The sequence below is a fragment of the Mustela lutreola genome, chromosome 6 (assembly GCF_030435805.1).
Source record: "Mustela lutreola isolate mMusLut2 chromosome 6, mMusLut2.pri, whole genome shotgun sequence".
Taxonomy (NCBI): Eukaryota; Metazoa; Chordata; class Mammalia; order Carnivora; family Mustelidae; genus Mustela; species Mustela lutreola.
The window spans coordinates 78,323,436-78,348,679 of NC_081295.1; the positions used below are offsets into that span (position 1 = coordinate 78,323,436).

Genomic DNA, 25,244 nt, shown 5'->3' on the forward strand with positions numbered 1-25,244 from the left:
TAAATTATTCTCTCTGAATATATATCATTGCTGACCAAACCACATCACTCTTTATGAACTACAGTTGCATAGTACAAAGTAAATAGATGATATAATAAGAATTAGTTTGTGGAAGCAGAGTTAAGGCCACAGCATAAAGTGTAACCATAACGAATCTTTGCTAAAATTTTAGTCTTACACGATAAATTTTTTCTCCTTCCAACTATTCTTTTGTCCACTACCCTTCTTAAGCTTTAATTATGACAATGGCAATTACTAAATTTTTCATTATCACAAGCCAGTCAATATACAGGTTTTCAAATTCCTTACCAATGAGATCAAGTAGAAAATTTTTTATTTTTTTCAACAGACGACCTTTTAAGAGTTTCCCTCACTGAAGCCTACTAATGATACATTAAATTGCTAATGTGAATAAAAATGGATTTCTTATTAACTATGTATGTGTCTGTAAGGTGACCATTTAGGCTATCCTTGTCTCTGAAAAACATTAGCAGGCTGACCGCAGAAAAAAGTAACACTACTCATGAAATGCTGAGAGTATAATTTAACAAGCACTGTTCATCTGGGACAACAGACATATACTCAGGAAATGTAGGCCATTCATGGTTAAACACTAAAATGTTCAGTTTTTTCATGAATAGGTCAAATGAACGGTTTTACAACAAAAACTTACCTTTTACGTTTTAAACTCACAAGTTGGTTATTCTGAACCAACGTAACAATAAACTGGACAATCTAAAAGAAAAATATAAATAAAAAATTTCCATCATAGACTCAATTCCTAAGTACATATTATAGGTCTTAGAAAATTAGATCAAATACTACATATTTGCTATTCTAAGTCATATAATTTCTTATATTTTAACATATTTGAAATCTCAGGTGCATCCTACAATTGATATCTAAAGAAATACCAGTTTCCAGGCAGAAGAATAACCTGTTATAAAATTAAAGTTGCAGATACCTAGGATACCAAGATGACTAAGACCTTCATCTATCCATCCATCCATCCATCCACCCACCCATCCATTTATCTACCTAATACTCAGCCCAGTTATTTGCTTTGATGCTAAGAACCATGCATGCCTGGATACAGATCCTAAGTTTTTACTTAAAATTTTTTCAAGAAGATTATGCTGGGGGGGAAAAAAGTGACAAGCAACATTTTTCTTAAACTAAGTAATACAATTTGGGGCAAAAGAGACTGCTGGCTTTCAAAAGAGAGCATAAAATTTTCAAGGTTAGAAAAAGCTTATTGGCTAATTCTAAAAAATTATGGCTTAATAAAAAATATTGTCATGGGATGCATCTGCGTGGCTCAGTTGGTTAAGCATCTGCCTTCAGCTCAGGTCTGGACCCCAGGGTCCTGGGGTGGAGTCCCACATCAAGCTCCTTGCTCAGCGGGGAGCCTGCTTTTCCCTCTACCTGCCAATTCCCCTGCTTGTGCTCTCTCCCCCTCTGACAAATAAATAAAATGTTTAAAAAATATGTAGTGTCATGAAGTATTTAATTATATACAAATAGAGATAAACCCCAAAATACAGTTAACTAGAGGTTATCCAAAAATAAATTCACAATATTGAAGCTGGAATACATAGAGTTTTTTCAAATAAACAATGAGCAGATTTTGGTTTGGATGGTTTTGCTCTTAAACATCCAAGATACCCATACTGCCAATCAGGAGAAGCTAGTTTAATTTTCAGAGCTAGATTAAATTTAAAAGGAAAAAACTACTAAGCAGATCAAGACATGCAAACAATCTTTCATGTTATGGCAGTGTAGACCATGGACCTGCAGTATTAGCCCAAGAACCTATTAGACACACATTAGACATTCTCAACCCCACTCTAGAAAACTGCTGAAGCTGAAATTCTGAGGACAGGGTCCAGCAATGTATGTTTAGCAAGTACTCCAGGTGATACTGATGTGAATGTGAGAATCACTGGCTTAAGGTATTAAATTTATTGTCATCTTCTTAAAGAAAAAGGTGAGGATCATATGGTGAACTATGAAAAGCAGTGTATCACTGAGAGGCTATAAATAAAGGCCAAAAGTGTCTGAAGGACTATTTAGACTCTTTGCATAAAAGTTAAACAGCATTACAGTCTTGAAAAGGAAATTAGCCACTAAATTGTTTATTCAAAAGAAAATGTTGACTGATGGCTGATGAAAAGACAATTTAAGCCTAAAAGTATCTCTGAAATAATTTGGCTTCAATTACTTTTGTTAATTTCTAAGTATTATAGACAAATTCTAACATTAGTGGTTGAATGTATAAGAATATGAAGCATTGACTAAATTTCTCCTGACATTTGTTTTACATATTAGTTCTCTTACGACAATTCTGCATCAAGCTGTACAAAGCTTGCTCCCTGAAAGAGAAGAAAAGGCATCTAACCTTTATAGCATCTGACTTCTGGACCTGACAAGTTCTTTAACAGGTACTATTATACTACCCTGTAACAAGTATCCGTAACAGGTAACTCTATTCCATTTAATCCAAGGCCAAGGAGTATATAGCAGATGTATGAAGCAATTCCAGGAACAGAGAGAAGATTATCAGCTATCACTATGCATTATGAGAACTCCCTAGCTCCACAAAACCACATATATTCAAATTCAAATTTGACAGATAGAATGTTAGATTTCATGAAAAACTGAAATGTTATGTAAGTATTTCGCCAACTTTCTCTGCTCTTAGAAAAAAAAAATAGCATTATAAGCCAGTATTTAACTATAAAACGTTGTTTTCTGGAAAAGATTAAAAGATTTTTAAAAAATAAAGTACAGGTTTAATACTGTATACACCTATTGTTTTAAATGAGGTATTCTTAACAGGGCTGTAGGCTGGATTCAGCTCTGGAAGTTCTGAAAATATATGCACTTGGACTAAATACTTAGAAGTGAATTCTATATTTAACCTTCACCTGCATACTGATTTGGAAAAAAACAAAAATAAACGAAAAAAACCCCAGTATTCTAACTACAGGCCAAAGGCTGCAACCATTCATCTATGTTCTAAGCTTGCTCCACTAGACCCAGATCTTTCCTGTCAGTCATAACCCTATTTTTAGCTAAAGGCATCTCAGCACAAACCAGCTGAAGTACTCCCACCCTTCCTCCCCCCAACAAAAACCTGTTGCTTAAATTTAAGAGTCTAGTTTACTCATGAGCAAAAAATAGCTCCCTTAATTACTTTTATGTTTCAAGTCTTATTAACATATGAAAGCTGATATGAAAAGACTAAATCACAAGGACACAATGCAACTGAGAGATTGTTAGTTCCCCCAGTTATTTTCAGCTCAGATACTAAAATCCAGAATTTATTTTACAACAGATTACTTTAACTGCTTTTCCACAGAGACTAATAAGGGCATAAAATGATGACTAATTTTTTAGAACTCATAATTTGATCAACTGATTTGAAAATTTTATTCATCTGTCTTCAAAGACCATATTTATCCCCTTTCAAGTAGAATAACAGTAAAAACAGTAACAACAAACCCACACAGTAAGGCTGCCATTCATACTAAAAAATGTAAAGAAACTGGTAGTATATTATGTTCCTAAAAATGAAGTATCTTTAAAGTTGTTCTATAAGGCCAAAGGTCACTTGCTAAAAACTAGTGAGACTTAATCTGAGAGTATGGAATAACCATATTTAGCTAATGAGAAATGTTTCTTATTAAAAAGAAAATTTAACAGTTGACCTAATTTGTTTGATTTCATAGTTTCACTACTATATGTGAACCCAATATGTAAGAACTAAGACCAAGGGTGCCTGGGAGGCTCAGTGAGTTAGGCCTCCGCCTTCAGCTCATGTCATGATCTCAAGGTCCTGGAATGGAGTCCTGCCTGCATTGAGCGCTCTGCTCAGTGGGGAGACTGCTTCCCCTCCTCTCACTGCCTGCCTCTCTGCCTACTTGTGATCTCTGTCAAATAAATAAATAAAATCTTTAAAAAAAAAAAAAAAAAAAGAACTAAGACCAATCACTAACTATTCAATAGAGACTTTATGGTTATGGCCATGGAGGAGAACAGCTTACCTTTCGAATAACTTGTTGCTGTTGTGCATGTTTTGCTCGTAATTCTGACACCTCCTTCCAAAGGGACTCATTCTCACTATGTTATTATTAAAAAATAAAACAAAATTTAGTCAGAAAGCCAGATCTCAATATCTTTAATTAAAAAAAAAAAAAAAAAAAAAAAAAAACAACAGTGAACTTTGCTATATATATCTTCATGAAACTGGAAAAACTTTGATTACATAAAATGGCAACTACCTTGCTACAACTCCAGAATCATCCCTTCATAACTAGAGTACTTTCTACTCATGGCAATATAAACACAAAAATTTAAGACTCATGCCTATATCCACATAGTAGCAGGAAATTTACCTCCCTTACAATGTGGTTCATTACTTCTTGTTTAAAATAAACTAACCTTTCAATTTTGGTTACCAAGTGAATTGAGGACTTGTGCTTGGAAAAGAATCTTAAAGGAAGTGACAAGAATCTTAAAGGAAGCATAAGCACTACTTATGCTCTAGGGATTATGCTAAGCATTTTATATGTACTTCTTGTTTAAACTTCTATAAAGTCAGCCAAGAAAGGAATTATTAACTTCATTTTATAGAGGAGGACAATGAGACCCAAGAATTACGAGGACTTCCCTAAGATCCCAGAAATTATTCGTAGTTAAGTGTTGAGGTCAATCTAAAAGTCAATCAGGCCCTAAAACTGTCTATCTTAGGATCTGTTTCAAACATGAAAACACCAAAAAAAATTTTTTCGAAGCATGTCTAAACATAAGACAAACCAGTAACTTGCCTGGTAGTAACAGTTTATTTTCCTTCACTAACTTTTATTGAAATTGCAGTTACTAAATGTAAGCAGCAATAACACTGAGAAGGCATGAAAGACAATCCATCTATTAAATACTTTAATTTTTGCTCTTATCAATTTCTATAATATCCATCTTCCTCAAGCTAAACTCTTACAAAACGAACTTCTGTATCTTACCTATAGAAGATACGAAAAATGAAACTTTAATACACTTACTGAGTAACTAGGGTATTTCCTCTGACTCAGATATTTAAAGATACTATCATCTGCCTACTAAACATAAGTTGAATGGTTACCTCTAAAACTTAGAGGATGAATCTGGGATCACATTCCTTAAGGGCCAAACCTGAGATTCAAGGAATTGGGTCAAAGGGCATCTCAGGAGACACAAGATATGTACAATAAACTGGCATAAGATATTGAATAAAATATTCAAAATTGGACAGCTTAAAATTAAGCCTTATTCAAAAAGGGAATGAAGTTCAAGGTTACTCTTTTAATGAATACACTTAAGACAGCTAAAATAAAGATAGCTAAGCTTTTAAGACAGCTCTCCCACGTTTGGAATAGGAGACAGAATACATAGAATAACTATTCTCAAGACCTCGGCCGCATTAGGATAAGAGAAAATGCCAACTACTTACTAAGATGAAGTACACATGTACTCTATATATAAGTTGTTACTGTGGCAAGTAATGGTGCCAAGGATTGCAATAAAACAAAAGCACGTTTCTGTAGATAAAAGTTTTGAATAATACTTCACTGTGTCTAGGTAAGATAAATACCAAGTAGGGCAAGTTTCTTTTCCCCCGTTTTTGTGTCCTATTTTTTCCTAAGAGATAGGCCAACATAGAAAAGTTTTATGAAACCACCATAAAGAAGATGTAAGTCATATATGCAGTGTTTTTTACAGCTTCTGTGCCCTCATGTGTGTGAACATCATATGAAAGCTAACCTAAGTAGAATTTATTTCTCTCCTACATTGATTTAAAGATCTACTGTTTCATCAGTGAGGTTCGTGCATCAAATTGTTTTAATTGCCCAGATTTATATATTCTTTTAGAATATATATTATATATTCTAATATTGAATTTTAAAGAAAATTCAATATTGAGGTATCATGGGCTACAAATCAAAACTAAAGGGAATAAATACTTACAGAAAAATGACCTTTTATCCTGGTTTCAACAATGTGAACTAAGTACTTAGTATATGTGCTGCCAAAAGCGAGCACTGAACTAAGTACTTAAAGCACTAACTTCCAATCCCCAACACACACATACCAACCTCTATATTAAGATTTGGAAATAATATTTTACCTTTTTAATTCAGAAAGCCTGGACTCAATAGTTTCTTGTTTTATTTGAACCTTCTGAGCACTACTTATAATTTTTGTTAAATCTTCCTGACGAATCTTATTTTCTTCTGGTTTTGAAGAAGAAACCTTTTGAAAGCAAATTTAAGGAAATAAAATATTAAACATCATGTTTGTAATTCAAAGTTTCCCTATTGTAAGTGTATTTTGTAGCCCATTTAAGAACTTAGATTTAGTTCCAAAAAGCCCAAAACAGGATTCTATAAAGGGAATAAACTTCATAGCTCAAAGACAGAGGGTGAAATATATATATATATATTTTTTTTAATGTGGAGAAGTTTCCACCAGCAGGAAAAATTTAGGCACTTTTTTTCATTCCCTTTCACCAAACTCACTGTAATTTCCCCAAGCCTCTTTATTATCACATTCCACATTTAATAAATTTATGCAGCAACAGCTGCACACTAGGCCATTTTCTTTCATGGTCCATTACTCTTTTATTCCCCTCTTTTGTGGATTTAGTAAAAATATTTTATTTCAGCAAAAGACACCACTGATCTAAAAATGTATTATTAAGTGCTTACTATATGCAAGGAACTTGTTCTCAGCATTGGATATTCAGCAGTGAACTACAGAAAAAGCCCTCCAGGGAGTCGACATTCTAAAAGCTTTTATTTTTTAAGCTAAATTAGAAGAAGTGAGCCATCCCAATATGGATATTCCTCACCCTCAGTCAGAATGTAAACATTTTCCTTCCCTCTAGAACATATTTGAAGACAGAGCTTTCAGAACAGCTAACCGCAGAGAAAAAAATATAAAACAGAAGGAAATAATTAAAGCTTTATTAGTCTGAGTCATCCCAACAAGGAATACCTGTGTATTTCTGTACAGTCTTAATTTTAACAGGTGAAACACTGTGCTGGCCAAGTATGCTATATGGTAATGCCTCAAATAAATCACATTAAAAATAGCTCACCTTCCTTTTAATGTTCTCCAACAAGTCATCCTGGCCTTGTTTGAAGTAAGGATGCTGAAATTCAACAGGACCATCTCGTTCCTGCTTTACAATTCCAGAGTCAATATGCACAACCTTACGGAAACCATCTGAAAAACATTAAAAATTTAGGCAACTACGCTAGAAGTAAAAAATTTCCCTTTCCTTTATCAACCTAATGGGAAAAAATGGTTTAATCAGTGGCTGATGACGTACTCCAAATAAACTACAGCCCATACTCACACATATTCAGTTGCCTCACAAAGCTTGCCATATTATTGTGCTTGAAATATTTGGGAAGAATTTCTTTTGCAAATCTTTGTTCATCCAAAACCAGAAAACTCTGGCCATTCTGAAAAAGAAAGAAAAAGTTAATTTGCTGAAGTCCTCCCAGGTGATCCAATATGAACCCCAAAACTGGGCAGTCCTTTCATGATACTATTAACAGCAACAAGAAACAACCTGTAATTAACTGCCAAACTATAATGAAGCTTTTTGATGTCAACCTCAAAAGTTTAGGAGTATGTCTAAAACCAAAGCTGCATCATACACTAAGGTGAAGTATTAGAATTTTCATTAAATCAGAAGAAAAAAAATACTGTAAGTATGCAACATAACTATTTAACACTGTTTTAAAGCCAATGCAATTAGACAAAATCAGACAAAATTATAAGAGGAAGTCGTATTTTATCATTAATTGCAACAGACCTATCTTTGCACAATCAACTGAAAAACTATTTTAAAAATTCAGTAAACTATCAGATTAATAATATTTAAGGTCACTTGTCTTCTTCCATACAAAAAAATAATTTGAAACTTACTACAATACAGTATCAAAACAGCATGTTACTGGCATAAACACAGAGAGACAGATCAGTAGAACAGAAAAAGAACCACCAAATACACCCTTACTTATAAGGTCCAAAGATTTCTGACCAGAGTACTAATACCATTCTAAGGAGAAAAAATTTTCAACAAACAGTCCTGGGAAAGCTGGATACTGATGTGCAAAAGAACAAAATTTATCTTACACCATATACAAAAATTAACTCAAAATGGATCAAGGGCCTCAACGTAAATGCTAGAACTATAAAAATAGTAGAAGAGGCGGCACCTGGGTGGTTCAGTTGGTTAAGTCTGCCTTCGGATCAGGTCATGATCTCAGGGTCCTGGGATCCAGTCCAGATCAGGCTCCCTGCTCAGTGGGGAGTCTGCTTTTTCCTCTCCCTCTGTCCCCACCACCCCCCACCAGCTCGTGTTCTCTTTCCCTCTCAAATAAATAAAACCTTTGAAAAAAAACAAAAGAAAAGAAAACTTAAGCGGGAAAGCTTCATGACACTGGATTTGGTAATGATTTCTTGGTTTGGTTAACATGATTTCTTGGTTAACATCAAAAGCACATGCAACAAAAGCAAAAACAGACCAATGAAGCTATCTCAAATGTAAAAACCTTTATGCAAAGAACACTATCAACAGAGTGAAAAGGAAACCCACAAAATCAAATAAAATATACGCCAACTGTTTATCTGATAAGGGGTTAATATCCATAATAAAGAACTTCTACAATTCCAACAACAAAAAAGAAACAACCCAGTAAGAGATAGGCAAAGGACGAGAGCAAATATTTTTCCAAAGAACATATACAAATGGCTAACAAAATGTAAGCAAAGATGCCTAACATTACTAATCAGGGACATGATAACAAAAACCACAAACACCACTTCATACCCATTAGGATGGCAATTATTTTTAAAAACACCAAATAAACTGAAAATAAGTGTTGGAGGAGATGGAGAAATTAGAACTGTTCTCATTGTTGGTGGAAATGTAAAATAGTGCAGCTGCTATGGAAAACAGTATGGTAGTTCCTCCAAAAACTGAACACAGAATTACTATATAATCCTGCAATTCTTTATCTGTGTATATTCACAGAGAACTGGTCAGGTACTCAGAAAGGTATCTGTATACCCGCATTCATAATAGCATTACTCCAACAGTCAAAAAACGGAAGCAACCCAATGTCCACTGACAGATGAACGGATAAACAAAATTTGGAATATACACACAATGAGTACTCAGCCTTAAAAAGGAAGGAAATTCTGTAAACTAGCTACGAAAGGACAAATGCTGTATTATTCTACTTATACGAGATATCTGGAATAGTCTAATTCATAGAGACAGAAACAGAATGGTTATTAGGGACAAGGAAAAAGGAAGACTTGGAAACTATTATCTAGTGAGCATAAGGTTTCAGTATGCAAAGTTGAAAACCATTCTGGAGATGGTAGCAATGGCTGCTTAATAATGTATATCTACCCAATGCCACTGAACCATGTAGCTAAAACTGGGTAAAATAGTTAATTTTATGTTAGGTGCATTTTACAGTAACAATTTAAAACCAAAGTAGAATAAAAGATTTCAATAATAGAAAAATTTTACATAGCTAAAGATAAATATACAGAACATTTAAGAGAATATTAAACTATAGTTTTCTCTATACAGTACTGTAGAGCTGTCAATTCTAATTAACCAATACATTTGCAATAAATTCTCAAAAATATTTTTTGAGAGTATGTGAGGAGATGCTAACACAACCAAATATTAGGTACTAGAATTCACTTGTAAAATAATTATGTAACAATAGGCAAGAAAACACACACAAAAAAAACAATGAAAAGAGGGGTGTTAACCTATCCTAAAAAAGTGACAGAATTTTAGTGTTTGTAAGAGTTTGGCACTAAAGAATAGATAGTAAAAAAATAAATAAATGGAGAGATTAGAGAGAACAGAAGCAGAAACAAATCTACTTGAGAATTTAACAGGTAATAAGTACCAGTAACATTCAAATTGGGGAAAAATCAGGAGAAAAAAATTCATTCATGAACTCTGCATTTGGAAACCAAAAAGCAAAAGCTCAATGCCAACTCACTGCTCAATCATTCTTTATAACCGTGCTCTTGGAAGTTATAATGCAAACCTAGAAGTCATAATGTAAAAATTTATATTTTATTCATGGAAACTGCTAGCTGCCTACCCTATTTCCAAACTCTTCTACTTTATTTTTGTTATTTTAAAACTAAAATTGTATATTTTTAAGCTGTACAACATGATTTAATATATTTACATACATAAAGGACAACTACAGTGAAGCTAATTAATGTACCTTCTCCATCAAGCTAAAAAGCTTCTGCAGAGTAAAGAAAACAACAAAATAAAAAGAAAACCCAACAGAATAAGAGTATTTGCAAGCAATATATCTGATAAGGGGTTAATAATCCAAGTATGTAAGGAACACATACAACTCAAAAGCCAAAAAAAGGACACCAATTAAAAAAGAAAATGAAGCGACATTTTTCTAAGGATAAAGAAATGGCCAAGAAGTGTATGAAAAGGCATTCAATATCACTACTCATCAGGGAAATGCAAATCAAAGCCACAGTGAGGTACTACCACTTCATATCTGTTAGTTTGCCAATTATTAAAAAAATTAAAAATAACAAGTGTTGGTGAGGATGTGGGGAAAAGGGAAATTTCATATACTGTTTGTGGTAGCATAAATCAGTATAGCCATTATGGAAAACAGCATGAAGTTTCCTCAAAAAAACAAAAAATAGAACTACCACATGATCCAGCCACTCCTTTCCTGGGTATACACTCAAAGGGAATGAAATCAGTATCTCACAGAGTTATCTGTGCTCCCATATTCATTGCAGCATTATTCACAATAGCCAAGATATGAAAACAACCTAAGTGTCCCTCAATGGAAGAAAGGCTAAAGAAACTGTGATACACACACACACACACACACACACACACACTGGAACATCATTTAGCCTTAAAATCAAAGAAATCCATTTGCAAAAACTTTCTTACTAACAGAACCACAATTCTGTTTGATGCTGCAACTACATTTCTCAGTCCCCCTAACAAACAGAGGCAGCTGAATGCATACCTGGCAATTAAGATATAAATAGAATGGACTGAGTAGGGCTACCAGAAAAGCTTCTAAAAGGGGAAAGATCCAAAGTGTCAAACCCCTATATCCCATATCCCTGCTTGGAACTTGAAGATAATGACTAAAGAAAGCTTCAACAACCACTGAGGTGGAGAAACTAAGTTTGGCTGAAAAGACCAGAAGGTAACCTCAGACTTAAAAAGAAAATATATCTCTATTCTGTTTAAACCACTGTTTGGATTTTTTTTTTTAAGATTTTATTTATTTATTTAACAGAGAAAAGAGAGAATAAGCAGGGGAGGTGGCAGGCAGAGGGAGAAGCAGACTCCCTGCTGAGCAGGGAGCCCCCGAGGCCATGTGTGACTTGATCCCAGGGTCCCCTGATCATAACCTGAGAGGAAGGCAGATGATTCACGAAACTGATCCATCTGGGTCCCCCTATTGTTTGGAATTCTATTATTTGTGTCTGAAACTAAAACTAAGTCATAACAGAGTTATTGTGAAAATTCAATTAAGTCAATTAACATAAACATGTTTTAAATATTTATGACAGGTAACTGTATAATTAAAAATTTCTGACAAAACAGTAAGATGAAAAACCCAATGTAAGATTTAGAAGGGGCCCAATCTCATTATAACTGAATGCACAGAAAAATAAATTAATTAATTAATTAATGATTTTCACTTATTAGACTGGCAAAATTTAAAAAGTTTGATGATAATCAGAGTTGGTTATTAGGCGATAGCTCTTTAAAATGCATGTTTTTTCCTATCTTAAAAAACTTCCTTTTACCTTACTTTCCTCTCAATCTACCCGCCCCATTTGTCTTTTCCTTCACGGCAAAATTTAACAAACAATTTCAAAGCCTCCTTCCCTAATGTAGTACCATCTACATATTCTTGCTAAAAATTGGTTTTGTTTTCCCTTACTCTACTCAGACCGTTTTTCTCTAAAATCTCAAATTCAATGCCTTCCTTTCAGTCCTGATTTTTCCACACCTCTCTGTGGCATTTCATTTGGCACAACTGACAATCCTCTCCTTAAATACTCTACTCTTTTGGCTCTGAAACTATATATTATTGGGTCTCCTATCTCATATTTTCTTTCAGTTGTATTCACCTATTAAGAGGTAGTGTTTTTCAGATTTCTATCCTTGATCATGATACCCTATACACTCTCTCCTTAGGCAATCTCATCCACTCCAGTGTATCTAACTACCGACTTTATTAAGTATGATGATTTATTAACTATAATCACATCTATTATCTCTGCCCCAACCATCTCAAATTTCACTCTTAAATTTTTGATCTGTTAACATTTTTACATAATGCTCTTTAATTCACTATGTTCTCAACCTATTATCTATTTCAAATCCATCTTCCTACTCACCAAAGTCAACTTTTTTTCTGTAACCTCCCTCCTGGCATGCCCCCTCCCCTCTAGGATATCAACAGGGAAAAGATAAATTAAATTCTTAATTTGGGGGCACCAGGGTGGCTCAGTGGGTTAAAGCCTGTGCCTTCAGCTCAGGTCATGATTCCAGGGTCCTGGAATCAAGCCCTGCTTCGGGCTCTCTGCTCAGCAGAGTCTGCTTCCCTTCCTCTCTCTCTGCCTACTTGTGATCTAAAATCTTTTAAAAAAAATTCTTAATTTTAATGGCTAATAACTTAAGGGGGAAATATGAAAAAACATTCCCTTTAAAAATAAGAAAAAGGGATCTCATGATCACTACTTCTGAGGTCTTAGCCACTGGGAAACACACACACACACACACACACACAACCAAACAAACAAACAAAAAACCCAAAACTGTTTTTTAGGATATAAAGTTCTGAAAGAACAAAACTATCATTCACAAATGTATGGAAGTACACTTTAAGACCCCAAATCAGTAAAATGATTGGCTCACCAATTTATTATCAACATATGAATGTTATTCATATTTTTAACTACCAGCAACACCTAGAAATGTAATTTTAACTAATGAACACCACTTAAAACATCTTAGGATATCTAGGAAGAAAATCAAACAAACATGTTCAAGACATAATTACCAAAAAATATAAAACTTTATTAAACAAAATTAACTTAAAAATATGCCTTGTTTGTGGGCATATTCAAAATCATAAAGACATCCATTTTCCCTAATCTGATTTATAGTTTCAATGCAATCCCAATTAAAATCCCAGTAAGTTTTTTTAATGGAACTTGATTTTAAAACATACAGAAGAGCAAAGACCAACAACAGTCAAGGTATTCCTGAAGGATAAGCTGCCCTCCCATAAATAACACACTATAAAGCTACAGTAATTAAGACACGTGATAAGAGAAAAAACAACACCAAACAAAAACACAAAAAAACAAAAACCTGTTCAATGAGATGGAATAGAGAACCTAGAAGCAAAAATCACAGTATCTACCTGTAATTCTGCTGTATGTCAGAGGGAGCAATACACATCACCATGGAAAGGAGGAAACATTCAATGAAGGAGCTAGGACAATTGAAAATTTATATGGAAAACAATGAAAATGGATTTCTCGCACCACACACAAAAATCAATCCCAGATGAATTAAATGCTTACACATAAAATGCAAACTATTAAACTTCCAGAAAAAAAAAAAAGAAGAAAAATAGAAAAGTATTTTTCTCTCCCTGGAGAGGAGGTAAGAAAAAACATCCTGAAGAAACAAAAAGCATGAACAAAAAAGATGCATATATTCTACTGAAATTAAAAACCTATACTCATCAAAAGGAAAAGATAAGCCTCAAACTGGGAGAAGACATATGCAATACACAGACCCACAGAATGAACATACAGAATACACAAGGAATTCCTACAAATATTAAAAGACAAGCCACCCAATAGAAAAAATGGTGAAATACTTCACAGAAAAGGAAACACATAAGAAAAGGTATTTGAACACATTACTAATCGGAAATATAAATTAACACCTCATTGAGGTAATACTTTACATCTACTAGATTGGTAAAGAATTAAGAAGAATGAGATTACCAAGTTTTGAAGATGTGGATTAATGGAAAATCTCATGCTTGGCTAACGGAAGTATAAGATTATTCAATCTCTTTGGAAAATAATTTGAACTATCATCAGGCTGAACAGTTCATACTCTATTTCCAGCAATTCCAATCTTAATATAAGTATATACATCTTAAATTCCTGCTTATATACACCAGGAGTATATAAGAATATACATAACAGCAGTTGACACAGTTGATCACCTTCTAGTTTTTGAACCATTTTTTTCCATTAACTTCTACGACCTCACTCCTGTTTTTTTTTTTCTGTTGCACTGTTCCTTCTCACTCTACCTAGGTTTTCTTATTCTCATTTGCCCTCTAAAAATCAGAATGACATGTCTTTCAGCTTCTTCTATCTTCATTTGTCTCCCTAGATGATCCCATCCAGTCCCATGGCTTTACCACTCATAAGCTCCAAACTCCACCCTGAATGCCACTGTCTCATATCCAAACATCCTGTTCAACATTTCCACTTGGATGTCTTGGGAGTGTAGAAGTCATTCAGGCTGTTCAAAAATATTCCTGTTTTCCTTCCTATCACTGAACTTCCTCACCTCCTCTGAAATTAAGCATGGTCATTTGACCAAGTGTGGTTGATGAAATCTAAGCTAAACGAAACAATTTTCAAGTAACACTAGTATCCACTGTAATCTCAATGTTAATATGGCCAAATGATATCCACCTGCATTTCTCTGAATTCTCCCCCATCTGAGCAAATGGGGTCCTCATTTATCTTGTTGTTCAGGCCAAATCTCAGTCATTCTTAATTCTTCTCTGTCTTTCCTGCAACTCCATACAATTTATTAGTAAGTTCTGCTTTACCTTTGAAGTAAATATCAATCCAACAACTTCTCATCATCTCCACTGCAAATATGCTAGTCTCAGCCACACTACTTTCACTAACAGAGTGGAAAGCTGTGATAATCTACAAACTAGTTCCCTAGATTTCCAGTGTCCTTACCATAGCCCTAAGCCCCTATACCACCTGCTCCTGCCTACTCTGACCTCAATCTTACATTTTCCAGATACACTAACCACATGGGCCTTCTCCAATTACACGAACATGCCATGTTCAAGACTTTACATTTGCCATTCCCCTTTGCCTGGCCTATCTTTTCAAACTGTTCAGATCTCTGCTCAAACATCTCCTCAGAGAAGCTTTCCTCATCAGTCTACCTAAAATACCCACAAACCCCATTTATGTTATGTGCTAGTTTATCAATTTATTGCTCCAAATTCATTCCTCATTGTCTGCTTTGCAAATATAGAGGTGGGTCCCTTAAATATCTTTTTCTAGATGGCATGGTGATAAGCTTTGTCAACAGAAGACACTAGAGAGACACTACAAAAGAAGGGGGTTCTCCTTCCTATTTCCTGGTTCTTTAACAATGGCAGGTTCCTACAGTGCAAGCAGGTTCTCCAGCACCTAGCTCTTGCAGTACAGAAGGTCAGCACCACAAGGCCAACATTCCCTCTCTCTCCCTGGAGGTTTCAAATCAGAGTATATCTGGAAAGACAGGTCCCCATGAACAGCTGTTAAGGGTGCTTTAGAACAAGGGCTGGTACATATCTTTTCGTAAGGCATTAGATAGTAAATTATTTCAGGTTTGTAGATCATAACATCATAATACTGCCATTGTAGCAGCAAAGCAGTTATAAATATATGAATAGATTGTGCACGGTTATGTTCCAATTAAACTTTGTTTACAAAACAGATGACTGGCCCATGGACCATGGTTTGCCAACCCTGCCTTAGAAGGCATATCTTGGGGGCACCTGGGTGGCTCAGTGGGTTGAAACCTCTGCCTTCAGCTCAGGTCACGATCCCAGGACTCTGGGATCATGATTGAGCCCCGCATCAGGCTCTCTGTCAATGGGGAGCCTGCTTCCCCCTCTCTCTGTCCCTGCCTGCCTCTCTGCCTACTTGTGATCTCTGTCAAATAAATAAAATCTTAAAAGAATTAAAAAAAAAAGAAAAAAAAGGTATATCTTGAAGGATGAACTTCCCGTAAGCTCCATCAGTGTGGCACCAGTGCCTTGCCATTCATTGAGATGTGGTCATACTTTTTTCATAACTGCCAATCCTATATTCTTTAGAGTTTTTACTCCAATCCCCCTGATACCGTAATTCTACTAAACTTTCCCTCTTTATATTTAAAAGCAGCTTTCTTCTTTTATACTACGTGACACTGGTCTCCTAATTGCACCCGGACCTCTCTCTTTACCCTGCTTTATTTCCTTTATGGTATTTACCACTAACTGAATTACATTATCTGTGTTTATGTGTTTTTTGTTTGCTTACATTTTAGTATCAGTGTCCTCCATTAGAATATAAGCTCTATGAAGCCACTTTGTTCACTACTGAATGAATCCCTAGTACCTAGGACACTATCTAGTCACAACATATTCATGATAAATATTTGTAAGTGATCAAATAAATGAATTTTTGGTGACAGTAGACCAAAATATCTTTTTAGAAGTTCAATTCTTGGATTATATCAAATGAAATGATGACTGCCCCTTGCTTGTATCTGCATGTGCTCTCCTTCTCATACAATTCTTATTCACCCATATTCTGTGTCTCTGCTTATGGTATTCCTTCAGTCTCTACTCTAAAATTAGAAGATGACCTCTCAGTGCAAAAATTCCACCTTACTGCCATTTAAACCTGTGAGGCTCAAACAATACAATACAAAACTCTCCCAACACATTCCACAAGGAGCAGAAAGCCATTACTGAGTGAGGCAGGAGAGATGGGTAGCTTCTTTTTAGGTTTTACCCATAAAGGCTGGCAAGCTTCCAAATAATAATTGTTACTGCTTGAACTGGTAGTCAGTTAAAAACATCCAAAATATTCTTACTAATCATCTTTCAGTCCCATTACTTTAAAATTCTTCAGAATATTAATTTGTAAATTTTTTTAAAACAATGCATAACTTATAAATGTTCACCAACCATTCCTTCTGAGTCTCTCATTCTCTCTTATGCATACAAATAAAAAATACTCATCAATCAGTCTTTCAACTTTTCGGTAGACTCATTTAAGGTGGATTTTACTCCCATTCTGCCACTTAGTGGTTTTGTTTTTACTTGAGAATAGTGTAATAATTAAATGGCTACTGGGAAGTTCAAAATGATACCCAAATATCAAGTTCTGGATGCTCCAATTTATCCAAAATAGCTAGAAAGCACTAGTCCAATACTGGTTTTGCTCCATTTCCTTCCTAGTTCCTGACTTGTCTTGCAGATTTGAGAGGGATGGAGAAATAACACATGTCAAAGGGCATAAAAAGGTGGACCAGATAGGTATGACATCTTTTTTTTTTTTTTTTTTTTTAAAGTAGGTTCCAGGCCCATCATGGAGCCCAATGTGCAACTTGAACTCACAACCTTAAGATGAAGACCTGAACTGGATCAAGAGTTGGATACTTAACCAACTGAGCCACCCAGGCACCAAGGGTATGAGGTCTTTAGTGGAAATTATTTCTTGGTCTTCTCAAACAATCTGAAGAACAGAGACAAAGGTAGTAACACTAAAAAACAATGACTTCCAGTTCCTTCCTGCCTTTGTAACTACTTCACTTCAAAATACACTATCAAATTTCAGTAACAGTAAAGGCTGTTCCTCACTATCAATGGCAAGAGCTTCCAACTTCCCCAACCTCTTGTCCCTGAATATCAAGTTTCTGCAGTTGCTTCCAAGTTAAACTGGTGCCTTCTGTTTAGGACTTGGTTACACTTAAAACAGCTTTAGGTTGTCCAACAGCACTATCTCTGTCCCTGATTCTGGCAACAGACAGCCTACCAGAGCCAAAATAGCTATATAGAAGTTTGGAGTTATAGGAAATGTAAAAACAAAAAACAAAGAAAAAAGAAACTTTTTAGGGGAAAATATGGAAAAAATTAAAATATGTACAGATGTTTTAAAGACACTCAGGATCTAAAGGTATTTCCGTTGTTTGAATCAATAACATATTTAGTATAATTTTGATTGCCTGGATTTTTATAATTCATCATGAGAATGGGGGTATTTCACTTTTCATTTTTGTCATACTACAAGTTTCAAGGAAAACTAGTTGTATCAATAAGTCTTCAGGAATACTAAGCCAAGCTTTTCAAACTGCAGTTGGTTTTTCTCCCCCCTCACCTTATACTCCAGCTAGAGGAGTAAATTATTTTTCACAAGTGAAGAAAAAAAAATTGCATTTAAGATTGCCTGGTTTCCAAAACATCTGCTGCTTCTGAAAGGTCTTAATATGATTTTCACTCAGATAGTATAGTATAAATGCTAAATTACCTCAACAGAAATTCAGCAAAATATGTTTGAAGGAAACCAGAAACAACCATAAATAGCAACTTTTAAAAGATGAGCGTAACTTATTTTGTTTTTTCCATTTAACGTCATTGTTTATTTAGTTTTACCTTTTATTTCATTGTTAACAATGCTTTTGGAAAAATCTGTGGGTAAGTAAGAGAGACAGACTTTCTAAGCAACCAAGCTAAGCCCTAGACAACCTTAATCCAGAATGGTTCACTGACTTGCAAAAGGATAACATTTTGATATAACACTAAATATTGTACCAACCTGCATTAAGTGAAGTGCTGTTGATGGAAGACTAATCTGGGAGGTCAGAAATCTATGTTAGGTCCCACCTCCAATAACGGCTAACTTTGTAATTATGGATAAGAAATCTAATCTAAGCCTCAAATCCTCATCTATACAATGATGAGGCTAAAGTAGATTACCCCTAAGAGTCTTTTCAGTCATAATTCTATCTTTATCATTCTCACCATTTCCATTACACAATCTAAGGATTTCATTGATACATCAAATATGTATTAAATACTTATTGTGTCCTCGGCACAAACACAGTCTCTGCCCTCACTGAATTTATACTTCAACTGTCCCATTATATATAGAAAATGAGTAAAACATAAGTTTAGACTTAATAATGGGATAAATAAGAGTTATTTTTAAATGGCCATACAAGCCAAAAAGGTATGATAAAATCAGCTTGGGTGGAAGAGAGACTCTCAGTCCAGTCTCTAATATGAATACAAGGCTGAGTAACAGCAGACTGTGCTGATCCATCCCTGTCAACTTTTAATCCTTCTGACTGATGAAAAGCATGACACATCTGTTTATTTTTAAGTGTATGCTGGCGGCTGGCTTTATTATTTTCACCTTTCTTTGTACGACTGTACAGGATTCATCGAATGCTTAATACACACCATCCAGCTGATGATACTGACCTTCAAGAAAATTAAGTCCTAGAAGGGGTATAAAAAAATGAACAAATGACAGTAATATGAAAAAGAATACAGTGTTACCGAGGTCAAAAACTTAATGTACTCAATACAGTGCTCCCTTTTAAGCTAAAAGTAAGTAGATAAAAGTAAGTAAAACGGAGAGCTTCTACAATAGGAAGGGAATCGAAAAGGGAGAAAAACAGAAGGCAACATTTACTCAGCACTTAACAGGTGCCAGGCACTCTGAGGGTAGTTTTCACTTACTATTCTCCAGCCCTCTAAACAAGAAAATATCCCCAACAGGTGATCACCTAAAATAAGAAAAATCCACCCCCCTTTACAAAATTATTCCAAAAGCCTGAGAGTGCATTTGAACGCAAATGCATTGTTTATGTAATAATCATTCTGCTCAGAATCTTGGTATTTGGAACTTGTAGAGTCTTGGATCACCCAGGCAACCCCATTCATCTTAAGGACGATGAAACTTAGGCCAGTCAAGATAAGGAGCTTGACTAAGGTCATCCCTGTTTAGTGGCAGAGTTGCGATCAAACCAACAATCAAGGCATCATATACCACTTTCCCAGCAACTGTTCAGTGAAATCTAGTGATTCATTTTAGCTTCTAAATTACTGAACACCTATGTGTAAGAGCACTTTTATTAAAATAATCATAAAAATCCGTTTCTACAAACGGCTCAAAATTCGCAAAGAACGATGTACCATTTTCTACATAAAATCTCGAAACCTACTGACAACGAGTAGCCTGCGTTTACTGCGTTTGAACATTTTTCTATATCCCTGACTGCTCTCAAAACGATTCAGGTGCAAAGCGAAGTGTATTTTTTAGTGAGAACCAGGTCGCTGAGGTAAAGATTTCTCAAACCACTGCGCCCAGGGCTCTCCGTGTCCTCAGCGATTCGTAGCCCGCGAGCCGGGAGGGAGGACGAAGAATGAGTGTGCAATAACGTGGCTCCCGCGCCCTCGGCTCGCTGGCCGCCTTCGTGCTGCCGGGCCGGTTCCGAACGCGGACGGGGCCGGACCGTTACGGGGCCTCCCGGGCCGCTGCGCCCGGCGCGGGCTGCCCCTCCCCCCACCGCGGCCTGAGCCAGCAGCGCTGGCCCGGACCCCCGCGGCTCCCCGCGCGAACAATACAAGGGTCCCTAGCGAGACTGAGCGCCGGGGCCCGCGCTACCCCGCCACCCCGCGCCTCGCAGAAGGCATCGAGTCGCAGGCCGCGACAGACAACCCCACAGGAGGGAGAGAGGAGGCGGTTAGTCAGGGGGTTCGGAGGCCGCTGTGCCCTCACCCGTACCTGGCTCCAGGTGATGAACTCGTTGGTGTGGGTTTCCTCCACAAGCGTCCACAGCTTGCTGAGGAAAGCCGGCACGTTCGAACTCTGCTTCATTGTTAACGAGACGCAGGGATTCCAAATTCTACACCCGAACACGGCGGCAGCAGTAGCGGCGGCGGTAGTGGCGACGGCGGCGGCGGCAGCTGCTGCTCCGGGAGAACGCCCACAACGCAGGCGCAGCAGCTCTCGGGCCCCGCCCCCCAAGCCTCGCCAGGCGCGCAGCGAGGCAGGGTGGACGGGCGGCCGCACATGACGGACAAGTCTCGGCGTTTGGCCCGTGCGCACTGGTCTCGCGCTGGTCCCGTTTCCGACCAATCCCAGATGCGGACCGCACAACAAAGAAAAGCGATAGGATGCTGCCGACAAGAGGGGGTGGGAACAAAGGGGGCGCTGCCTTCTCATTCGCCTTTTATACAGGAGCCGTCACTGTAGCGGACCTTAGGCTTAGTGGACTGTGTTTGGTTGCTTCACGTGTAAACGGCTTTGGGTTTCCGAGCCGTGGGTGGGAGGCTACAGAAAGTCCTCAGGGGTATTTCAGACATCAGTTTGGCGGGCAAGTGTGGATTGCACCAGTCAGGAGGAAGTATAATAATTCACATGGGGGTTAGGGGGAGGGGAGGGACGCAGCTTTCAAACGTGACGTGCTAGGCCTCAACTTGAAACTCTTAAAAATAGTAAACCTTGCCCTTAAATTTTCATTAGGAGAAAATGGTTACATTAAAATACGTTTATCAAAAAGAGGAATTTAAATATTAACTCACTCTTAATCAGTATGTACTCCAGTGAACCAGGAACGTTAATAGGCATGTAACGCGCTGTTTTTTAATTCAACAGACACTGAATAACAACTATAAGCCTGGCATGAAAAGAAAAAAAAGTTTCACTGGCACTCTTGTAATAAAACAATTATTCCTGCACATACTTAACCAGTCTATTCTTGTTTCCCAGAGATTGTCTGATATAGTGGGGGGGGGGGGGTCAGTGTATCTGAATTTAAACCCAGCTTCAAGGACACATAAGTGAATATTAAATTACACTGATTCTGTGTAGTTTAGAGTAACCTCTTATTCTGTCAATGCCAGACTTAGCTATCTCCTCATTGGAGATATGACTATCCCTCTTTTTACCCATGTAAGATGTGGCGATGTGAAATATCGTACAAAATTAAACTTTATTTTTTGCAAAAGTCAGCATGTGAATACAAGAATTTACAAAGAAGTTAGAGATAACATTTTATACTAATTCCCCACAGGATTGGTTTATTTCCTGGGTGCATGTAAAATAATACATAAAAAAAATTAAATACAGGCAATTTCCAGTGAGCAAATGTTTATTGAATAGTGACTTCGTGTTCAGCCCTCATCTGCTTGCTGAAGCAAAATCAGGTGTATGGCAGGATATATCCAATATATCTGGATTAAAGAACTAATATTTGCGAGCACTTATATATGCCCAGGGCTTTATTATCTCTCCTAATTCTCCCAACAACCCAATAAAGCTGATCTTGTGATCCCATTTTTACAGTGAAGATTCTGAGGCCCAAAAGTGAATTAATTTACCTGTACTGCAGCTAGTAAATCAGAGAGAGAATTTGCCCCCAAGGTTTATTAAGCTCAAAACCCTGTGCTCTGGGGCGCCTAGGTGGCTCAGTGGGTTGAGGCCTCTGCCTTTGGCTCAGGTCATGATCTCAGGGTCCGGGAATCAAGCCCCACATCGGGCTCTCTGCTCATCGGGGAGCCTGCTTCCTCCTCTCTCTCTCTGCCTGTCTTTCCACTTACTTGTGATCTCTGTCAAATAAAATATTAAAAAAAATAAAATAAAAACCTCTGTGCTCTTTCCTTTGCATGATGATGGCACCACCTCAGTGCTTAAGATGTTCATATTCTAACTTGAGAAACGAGATAAACACAATGATCAGCAATTATCATTTTTTTAGAAAAAGCTAAATTGACAACATTAAAAATACTAGGAAAGTTTAGAAAGGGTTAAGTAAATTAAGGTAGTAAGGGAAGACATCATGGAGGATAGTGACCTTAAGTTGGGTCTTGAAATACAGTTGCATTGGGATAGCTGAAAGGAAGACAGCAATGAACAAAAATGGGAGGCTAATGAGCATGATCTGTCTACGGAGAGTGACAGTTCAGAAGGTAAGATTGAAAGTATCTGAGGGGAATATATGGCCTACTTTCATGGCCTTGTACTATTTGCATCTGAAAAAAAATGTGTATAGATACAAACAAACTGCTTTTTGGGCATTGGACCTGTGTAGCTGTAGGCTTGTGGGTTTGTAGGCCCTGTACTTCAAATGTTTGGTTTAATGCTCTTCTGTCACTGTCCTGAAATTCTTCATTTTTTAACAAGGCAGCCTACATTTTAATTCTGTATTGAGCATTACAACTTCTGTAGCTGCTCTGCTCTTAATATATTGCATCTTACAGACAAGTGGTTCTCAAACTTAAATATGCAGCCAAGTCACTTAGAGGGAGGATACTTTGTTTACAACAAATAACAAGTATCATATAGATAATATTTATCCACTAATGAGGCCAGCTAATGGGATAAGTTATTAATCAGGAAACCTGGTGACGTGACCAGGAAATAGATGGTGTATCTAAAATCACATGGCTTTTGAATTGAAAACATGTTGTTGTTGTGTTTTTTTTTTTTTTTTAAGATTTTGTTCATTTATTTGAGAGAGAGCACACACAAGCAGAAGAGAGGAGGAGAGGAAGAAACAGACTCCCCACTGAGCAGGGAGCCTGATGCAGTACTTGATCCCAAGACCTTGGGATTATGACCCAAGCTAAAGGCAGATGCTTAACTGACTGAGCCACCCAGCAGCCCAGAACTGAAACTATGTTCTTCCGTACTCTGGAACATATTGGTTTTGTTTGGTTTTGTTTTGTTTTTCATTTATACCAGTGTGCCTCAAACTTTAGCCTATGTCAGAGTTGCCTGGAGGGCGTCTGGAAAAACAGATTGCTGCTTTTCCTCCCACTCTACTCAGTAGGTCTGGGGTTCAGGCTAAGAATATGTATTTCTCACAAGTACCCAGGTGATACGGATATTGCTGACCCTGAGAACCACTATTCTAGAAAGAAAAATTAGTAAACTGACCTTCCTTTAAAAACATGTACGGGGCGCCTGGGTGGCTCAGTGGGTTAAGCCGCTGCCTTCGGCTCTGGTCATGATCTCAGGGTTCTGGGATAGAGCCCCGCATCGGGCTCTCTGCTCAGCAGGAAGCCTGCTTCCTCCTCTCTCTCTGCCTGCCTCTCTGCCTGCTTGTGATCTCTGCCTGTCAAATAAATAAATAAAATCTTTAAAAAAATTAAAAAAAAATGTACAGATTTGTTATTCACCCTCCACCTTTTAACAAAATCCAGATGTTCCAGAAATAATTTAAACTACTGTGTTTTCTTTTTCATGAACTTAATCCTTAATATTTATTGTAATTAAAACTTAAAGTACTAACTAGAGACATTTTGAGGGGAAGAGAAAATTATTATTGACCCATTTGTACTTGTATTGTGCTCAGTTATAAAACTGACAAGGGAGGAAAACCAATCAAGCTAATTCACAATTATTTGCTGCTTACAAATCCCATTAATATAGGAAAAACAGATTTGACCCAGTGTCCACAATTTTGAAATTTTTACAATATTAGAGGATAATAATGTCACTTTCTTAAAGTGAATTGCCTCCTATTGACTCAAAATTTTAAAAGTTAAAATATTTCCATGGTTCATTTCCAGCCTGGGTTTAAGATTTAAAAGACATAACACAATAAAAAAAAAGATTAAAAAATAGAAAATATGAGTGACCTAGGCTTTTACTTAGGAAACAGAAAAGCAATATTGTGGAACACTTTGACGCTTCAAAGCCTCTGATTCAGACTGTACAAATTCTCTCTAATCAAATATGCAAAACTAGTTGGAATCAGCAGTACAAGCAGAACACATGCTTTTAAAGATTATTGTCAAGAATAGCCTGATTGAAACCAAAGGTGAACTGCATAGAGGTTTTCATCTATATTCTATCTGGACAAAGTGTTGAGTTTCTTCAATTTTGGAATGACCCAGGGTCCTTAGACAAATTACTGAACACCTCCAAGTCCTAGATGCTTATATATAAAATGTGAGTGAAAATACCTGTTATACACAGAGTGGTTTTGAGGATCAGATAAATTACATCTCCCTTCAGCCCACCTGATAATATTGAGATTAGATCAAAGAAGAAACTTCTTTTTTTGAAGGCTACAACTTGAGTGTAGAGACCCTGGCTGAATAAGCCTTTTAAGTAGAACATGCGTTAGTGCCACTTGTTCTGGACTGGGGGTAGGACTGCTCTACAAGAAACTTCCACCGTATTGCCATATTTGCTAAATCTGACCCATCACCCAACAAAGGTGATAAGTCCAGGTTTGCACAGGACTTTCCACTTTAGCACTGAAAGTCCTATATCTCAGGTACTCCCTCAGCCCCAGAGAAACCAGG

At 36.7% G+C, this 25,244-nt stretch overlaps 1 protein-coding gene across 6 annotated transcripts in view; it reads right to left on the minus strand.

The window, feature by feature from the left end:
* Window positions 1-20,938, minus strand: part of HSF2 (heat shock transcription factor 2) — a 40,986-nt gene extending 20,048 nt beyond the window's left edge. For 4 of the 6 annotated variants that reach the window (XR_009354668.1, XR_009354667.1, XM_059177700.1 and 1 more), the window contains exons 1-6: window positions 20,713-20,938; window positions 7,397-7,505; window positions 7,136-7,263; window positions 6,164-6,288; window positions 4,047-4,122; window positions 674-735 (exon numbers count right to left, since the gene is read on the minus strand). Coding sequence is in view for 4 of the 6 variants with exons in the window: in XM_059177700.1 (XP_059033683.1) it covers window positions 674-735; window positions 4,047-4,122; window positions 6,164-6,288; window positions 7,136-7,263; window positions 7,397-7,505; window positions 20,713-20,805 (593 nt within the window). In the remaining 2 variants the exon portion in view is untranslated. The remainder of the gene's footprint in view (window positions 1-673; window positions 736-4,046; window positions 4,123-6,163; window positions 6,289-7,135; window positions 7,264-7,396; window positions 7,506-20,712) is intronic. The other 2 variants (XM_059177697.1, XM_059177696.1) reach the window with 1 other exon arrangement.
* Window positions 20,939-25,244: the final 4,306 nt, after the last annotated feature.